A 7,589-nucleotide genomic window follows, 5' to 3' on the forward strand; every position below is an offset into this window, starting at 1 on the left:
TGGATCTCAAGGAGGCGAGAGCTGGTTTGATCCAGAAGCCGAAACTCTACGGAAGATGCAGCTCTGTTGAAGTACACTTCCGTCTTAATCAAAAATTGAGGAATAGACATTTTAAGATGTTTTTCTCAACAACAAATGACCTCTATTTATACAATTTTGAATTCATTATGGCAAAATCTTAATCGTTGAAAATCTTATAAAATTGAACTACTAGAAATTTTATATTGGTTGAAATTTCTGGTATAACATACATTTTTTGAAAATACCGATAAAATTTCAAACATACCAAAAATATTTGATAATTCTGATATTAGTTCATATCATAATAATTATGAATTTACTATCGAAAATTTTGATTGTACCGAAATTTTGAATTACCTTTCAAAAAATTTCTACGCACATTTGAATCCAATTTTGACCAGAACCACTGTTTTGGGTTTTTTGTGTTGTATTTCTTGTATTGTGTTGTTTATAAAGAATTCTTTCTGCATGTTGACTTCTTTTTCTTCTGGGATTTAGAATGTATTGGGGTAAACAAAAATTAAGCACTAATTTAGCAAATATTTATCATGTATGTAAATAAAAAAAATGGAATGTGATATAACTACTTTTGATGTATGACATAATGTAAAGTAATTTTTACATATACTACAACACATTTTTACAACAAAAGATTTTCATAATGATTTTGCATGCATTATTTTCACCACTTCAAAGGCCATAAAGCTGATTTTTAAAACAACTCCCATAATTTAAAGAACTGGGACTATAAGAGGCACTTCATAAAAAAAATTGACTATTCAATCCAAAAGCACTTTGATGAAATAATCTGAGTCTCTGCCATCTTCACTAGAGATCACCATGAGTTCGAATTCAACCTCAAAAATGCAGCAAAGCTAAAATTCTTGGAGGAGAACTTTGTTTGTCATCCATTATGGTATCTGCGGTCTGCAGTTGTGCGTAGAAGATATTCGGTTTAGCAACAAGAAAAAAATTGATAACACCTACTCACTCATAATACATAACCTATCATTCAGATTCCCTGAGCAACATCCGTGAGATTTGGAACATATCCATGTGATCTCAACAACACTGTCAATCCCTTCAATACCCTATATATACTTTCTGTCTCTGAATGCCTCTCATCTAATGAATAAAATTCCACCACACTATCATTACACTCAATAACACTACATCCTGGCAATTTTCTAAACCCAGTATCTCTCATTGCAACCTTCAATCTGGCAACATCTTCCCATTTCCCCAAATCTTTATATATGTTCGAAAGCATGACGAAATTTGCAGGGTTTTTTGGTTCAAGTTCAATGAGCCTCTGCAGAGCCAGCTCAGCTATCTCAACATTCTTGTATATCCTACATGCTCCTAGTAATGCAGCCCAAATAACCGCGTCAGGTTCCATTGGCATATTTCTTATAAAACTCAATGCTTTGTCTAAAAGACCAGCTCTTCCAAGCAAATCAACCATGCATCCATAATGCTCAATTTGAGGTACAGTTGAATAATCATCAACCATTGATTTGAAATACAAAAAACCATCTTTAACCAAACCCATATGAGTACAAGCAAACAATATCCCAACAAAAGTAACCCCATCCGGTTCTTCTCCCTCACTCTTCATTCTATCAAACATACTCAACGCGTCGGGTGCGTGTCCATGTATGGCTAGTCCATTAACGATAGTGTTCCAACTGATTATATCTTTTCTATCCAAACAGTTAAATACAGCAACCGCGTTTTCAATAACACCACATTTTGCATACATATCAATCAAAGCATTCCCAACAAACAAGTTTCCTTTATACCCAATACTCTCTGCATACACATGCACCCACTTCCCCATATCAAGTGCTCCCAATCTCGAACACGCAGATAACACAGCCACAAGCGTGAAATCATTAGGCACCACATGACCCTCAACCAACATCCGTTTAAACGACTCCAAAGCAGCCGAAAAAAGATCATTTTTTACATAACCACCAATTAGTCCATTCCAAGAATATACATTCCTTTCCGGCATTTCATCAAACATTTTCTCAAACAACTCAACATCCCTATTAGCAGCATAACCGTTCAACATAGCATTCCACGACATCGTATCCCGGTTCGGCATCTTATCAAAAAGCTCTCTTGCAACAACCATATTCTTCATTTCAATGTAACCTGAAATTAAAACGCTCCACATTACAACATCCCGCTCAGGCGCTAAATCAAAAAGTCTTCTCCCAGAAGCCACATCACCACAAGATATATAACCATTTATAATAGCAGTCCAAACAACAACATTCCTATCACGCATTTCACCAAACACTTTATAAGCATCTTCAATACACCCCTTCATCGAGTACATATCAATCAACGAAGTAGCCACAAACGAATTCAACTTAAACCCTCGCTTTGCAGCACAACAATGAACCTCTTCACCTTCTACAAAACCTTTCGACTTCGCACACGACTTAATGATCATCGGAAACGTGAAACAATTCGGCATCGCCACAGCACGGTTCAGTTTCCCGAACAAAACAACAGCGTCACGGTGAAGTTCGTTTTGGGAGTAACCACGGAACATAACGTTCCAAGTAGCAGTATTTGGTTCGGGAATTTGATCAAACAGTTTTCGTGCATGTTGCATTCGTCCGAGTCGTGAACACGTTGCGATGAAACTCGGCGCGACGAAATCGTTGTGTTGGAGTCCATGGGTAACTATTTGGGCTTGAATCTGGTAGAGACGTTCGCAGGATTTACATGAACGCAATAGACTAATAAATTTTTCTTCTATAATTCTCTGAACCGGATTTAACACAACCTTAGTTAAAGGCTCCACCATCAGGGAGCATTTGTAGCCGTAGATTATATGTTAAATCTAAATCAATGGTGGTTACAGTATTACCTGGAACCTCTTCAGTCTTCACTACTAACAACGCCGATTAATTCTTGGTTTGAGTTTGGACCGGTTCAGTGAACCGGTTTGCAAGCATGTTTCGACCAAGTAAACGTTACAACAAAGAGGGGGAAGCTAGAACTCGTTTTTGAATGGTAAGAACGAGAAAGCAAATTTCAATTTGAGTTTTGAAGTTATTGGTGTTGATTTATAATTTTACACCAATCAAAGCTCATGCCACTATAGTTATTTCTTGAAAGTTCTTTGATTTTGATTTTGAATAGGATTTCAACAATCATTAGTATTACTACTGTTTAAGTAAAAGTTGATTGGTTTTGGAATTGGAATGATGGGTAGAAATCTAGGATCGTGTTAACTCATACATGTGATAAGGGTTCTCCAAATATTGGTTATATTGTTTTTTTTAAGAAAGTGTATAGTTTTTAAAATTTTAAAAAATGTAAAATTGTGAAACAAAGTTTATATTTTTTAAATAGTGTATATATTAGCATTTGTCAGAAACTATAATCACGTGGATTAAGTAATACTATGTTTTAATTAAGAGTGTTTGTTTTCTAGATTTTAAATTTTAAAGAAAAAAACATGTGTTTGGTTAGCGCAACCCCATTAAAGATTGAGTATCCTATTATATATCGAACTTCTTCACGTTCTACAAAACCTTTCATAGGTTCGCACGTCCTATTAAGGATTGCGCGTTCCTTTCTCAGATACATCGCTAACGACCTAGAGTCTCTATCCATAACACACAATCATGTGTAAAACGTGTATTAGGTCAACAAATGTGGCATTAGAAGTTGAGGAATTCAATTACGCTCTATGGATTTTAGGGAAACAACCATCCATTTTTGTAGTGGTTACGGTATTCAAGGGAGATTGGGATTCGGGCCCAAGGGATTGTAATACCTCGATACCATGAAAAATTAACTAACTAACATCATAGAGAAAATACTCAAATACAGTAGATTCCCATCTCACTTGAGCTAACTCTCAATACAGTAATAACCCTAAAAGCCTATGACAACTCTTATTCACTAGGGGTTGTAACACATTTGTATTTTTAACAAGTATAATGGCGTCCATCGTGGGGCCCCAGTAAAATTGACCTAGGCCACTGTCACATCTTTCAACCGAAATGTTGTCTTTGTGCTCATCCTTCATCATGGCGAACATAAAGACAACAACTTCGACTAGCGAGGAAAGTGCCATTGCAGAGATGTGTGCTACTAGGGATGACCTTAGTTGCCATAACCAAACCATGGAGGATAACAATCTTCATATCCAATAGTTCCAGCAAGAAACTGATATGGTGGATGAACTTGAGGTACTGGACCCCAACTCCTATGGGACGAAATATGGGAGGTACCGTCCCAGAGAATTTTAAGTTGCCATAATTGTCTAAATTTGATGGATGCATCAACCCATATGAGCATGTGACCTCCATCAATACTCAAATGCCCATCATTGGGGAACCTGACTCCTTAAAGTGCAAGATCCTATCTGGAACCTATATAGTGAAGGTAGAGAAAAACAGGAAAGGGGAGTTTGAATTGTTTTCACAGGTAACAAAAACTTTTGCAAATAAAACACATGCGAAAGATAAAGCAATCAACACAAAAGTTTATCCTGGTTCGCTTGAAATTCAAAGTTACTCTAGTCCACCCGTCCAAGGTGATTTCGCCTTCAACAAGGACTTAATCCAATAATCTAGAAAGATTACAACAAAAGCATCTAAGAGAGTAAAGATCTCTTAGCCCTCTCAAGTTTACAGACTTCACAAGTCACTTGAGGAAATATTCAACTATTTTGGAATTACAATGAAGTGATTTGTGTTTCTAGGTAAGCAGTATTAACACAATAAGAACTGTAAGGTTTCACACTTAGAGCAACAACTCGTGTGAACATATTTGAACAAGAATGAAAGAGAATATGGAATTTTGTTTGCAGTATTCTTGTGTGTGTTTTTCGTAATTGGTATGATGATAATCCTGCCTTTATATAATGATTTGAACATGTGACCGTTAGCTAAGGCATTAATGAATATCTTGGCAATGATGGACTTTAATTAGCATTAAGTTCGTTGTCCTTTCCATAGCAATTTTGGAGAGTGTTTTATTCTTTTCCAAATAAAGATTCATACCGAAAGTGGAATACTTCGTAGCTAAGTCTTGTGGTTGATCTTGAATCAAAGTGCGCGGAATTCATATTTTCTCGTTCAACATGTATACTTCAGATAGTTACTGAGAGTAGACTTTCTTCAGAAGTTCTTGATATGTTTTTTTGTAGAGCCTTCTTCAGAGTACGAAACATCAGAGTAGTTGTGTAGAACTCTTCAGATTCAGAGTGTCTGAGTCTTCTACCGTCAGACTCTGTGAGCTTCCTTTTCTTCAGAGTCAGAGCGACTACTTTTATTAATTCTAAGTTGTCTATTCTGGACTTACATGATGTCAGATGTTGTCTATCTGATCCTTTTTTTGTTAGAGTTCTGCATACTTAGATAAATTTGTTAGCGTACCAATTTGTTTCATCCTTTGTTATCATCAAAACTTTAGAAATGAATTGTAGACACAAAATCTTATTCTAACAATCTCCCCCTTTTTGATGATGACAAAACCTTCAGACTGATGATGAAACAATGATACTTCATAAAAATTTAAAGGATTTATCTCAGAGTCAGATGCATGACGACTCCCCCTGAGATAAGCAATCTCCCCTTAACTTAGATGCTTAAGAAGTTTTAGATGTTCTTATCAGACCTCCTTACGTTGTATAGCTTGTTTCTTATATGTTTAACTTAGATACTTCCTTTAGAGCTTAAGACTTCATAATAAAAGTTTTAAATGTGCGCAGTGCAGTATGAGGCTTAGGTAATATTTCATCAGAGGCTGTTTTATTCTCCCCCTTTTGGTCAGACTCAAAAAGACTTAGTAAAGTAGATGAGGTAAGGCATAATTCATTGATGAGAGAGAAGTACAAATAAGAAAACAATATATGAAAGAACAGGGGGAAAAACACTTAGAGGAAAACATAGAAGATAAGCACTTAGAGAAAATAGTAAGAAAATCCTAAGTGTGCCTAAGGGTTCGGAGGAGGCGGCATCCTCTGAAGCAACTGAGTCAATAGGTTCTGAATGTTGGAGTTGATGAAGTCCTGTTGATCAAGTCTTGATCTCATAATCTGTTGCTCTTTCTATAGCTCTTCCAGAGTCTTAAACATTAGAGGAGAGAAATCATAGTAAGATTGCTCCCCCTGAGTCAGAGCATCGTCCCTAGCCTTGACAGCTTCTTCCGCAGCTATGTGTGTTGCTTCTTCAGCATCAACCTTGGCTTTGGCTTCAGCTTCAGCAGCAGCAGCAGCCTCAGCGGCTGCCTTTTCAACAAATCCTCTTGCTCTCTCTTCTTCTTTCAGACTAGCCTTTTCCTCATCTTCTCTGCGAGCTTTTTCTTCTGTCTCTCTAGCCAGACGGTCCTGTAACCTCTCTCCAACTTCTCTGATGAAGTCATTTCGGACTTGTTCAGAGAGACCTTTCATCTTGAAAGCCTCAAATGTCATCCATCTGATCACTCTATTCCAGTGAATCCTCACTGCAGAGGGATCATCACTGATTATAGAGTTTTCAAATAGCGATCCGATCTTCTCCACTGAAGACTCAACAAATAATGTTACTGCCTCTTCCAGTGTGAGAAAGGTAGGTTCAGGTTCAGAGATGGGAGATATAGGTGCTAGTGGTGTGAGGATGGTTTTAGTGAGAGGTTCAGATTGTTGGGTAATGGGGTTTTCATAAGGGGTTCCTATATAAGGTTCAGAGGGTGGTGTTGGTGGTTGTTCGGATGGTGAAAGAATGTTGGTTTCTGGATCAGGTGGGTTTTGGACGGAGAGGGCACAAGCCTAGAGTTGAGCAAGAGTAGGGGATTGAGGGTCAGATTGGTCAGAGTCAGAAGAGATATTGTAGTAAGGTGGAGATGAGGGAGTGAAAGAGGGTGGTGATATGGGTTCGTTGAATAGTTGGGCTTCAGATATTCGTAGGGTTATGGTGGTTAGATTGAATTTTTGAAGGGGAGGTGATGGTGGGTTATATGTGGGAGTTTCAGAAGTATTTGTGAGAGAGGTAGTGGGTTCAAAGTGTGTATATATGGGGGAAGGTTGAGGTAAGGAAAAAGACAGTTGTCTTAAATGTAAAGAAGGAGAGTTAAAGGGTTGAGACTTACTTGGAGAGGAGGAGGAGATCAGAGGCACAAGTGGTCTGGACACAGAAGGTTCTCCCAACTTTGATCTCTTAGCTTTCTCCGTCTTCTCAGAGGGCTCTCTTTGCCTCTTCATGAAGTTTGGTGGCTGTTCAGGTAGCCAATCCACTGAAAAGTATGAGATGTCTACCCCTTGATTAGCCAGATCTTGCAGATAGTGGGCGATAACCTCTGGGGGATCTATCTTTGAGAAGAGATAAAGACCATTGGGTATCTTCCTCTGATCCTTCATAGCTTCCCAAGAGGTTTCCAGATAGGGCTTGACCAGAACTCTCTCTATGATGCCCATGCTCTTCAAATTCCTTGAATTCATAGGCCTACCAGTGTTTATCATCACATCCTCCATCAGATTGTGGTGAATCAGATGATCCACTAACCCGTTTTCTATCAGGACGTCTGAGATCATACTTTCCATAGGAATGTATATT

At 37.8% G+C, this 7,589-nt stretch overlaps 1 protein-coding gene across 1 annotated transcript; it reads right to left on the reverse strand.

The window, feature by feature from the left end:
- Window positions 1-596: 596 nt before the first annotated feature.
- LOC127075046 (pentatricopeptide repeat-containing protein At1g08070, chloroplastic) lies at window positions 597-3,268 on the reverse strand. The gene has a single exon (XM_051016496.1). It carries the CDS (start codon window positions 2,843-2,845, stop codon window positions 1,034-1,036), a length of 1,812 nt encoding a protein of 603 aa, XP_050872453.1. The 5' UTR covers window positions 2,846-3,268; the 3' UTR covers window positions 597-1,033.
- Window positions 3,269-7,589: the final 4,321 nt, after the last annotated feature.

Source organism: Lathyrus oleraceus, chromosome 4, assembly GCF_024323335.1.
Source record: "Lathyrus oleraceus cultivar Zhongwan6 chromosome 4, CAAS_Psat_ZW6_1.0, whole genome shotgun sequence".
Lineage (NCBI taxonomy): Eukaryota > Viridiplantae > Streptophyta > Magnoliopsida > Fabales > Fabaceae > Lathyrus > Lathyrus oleraceus.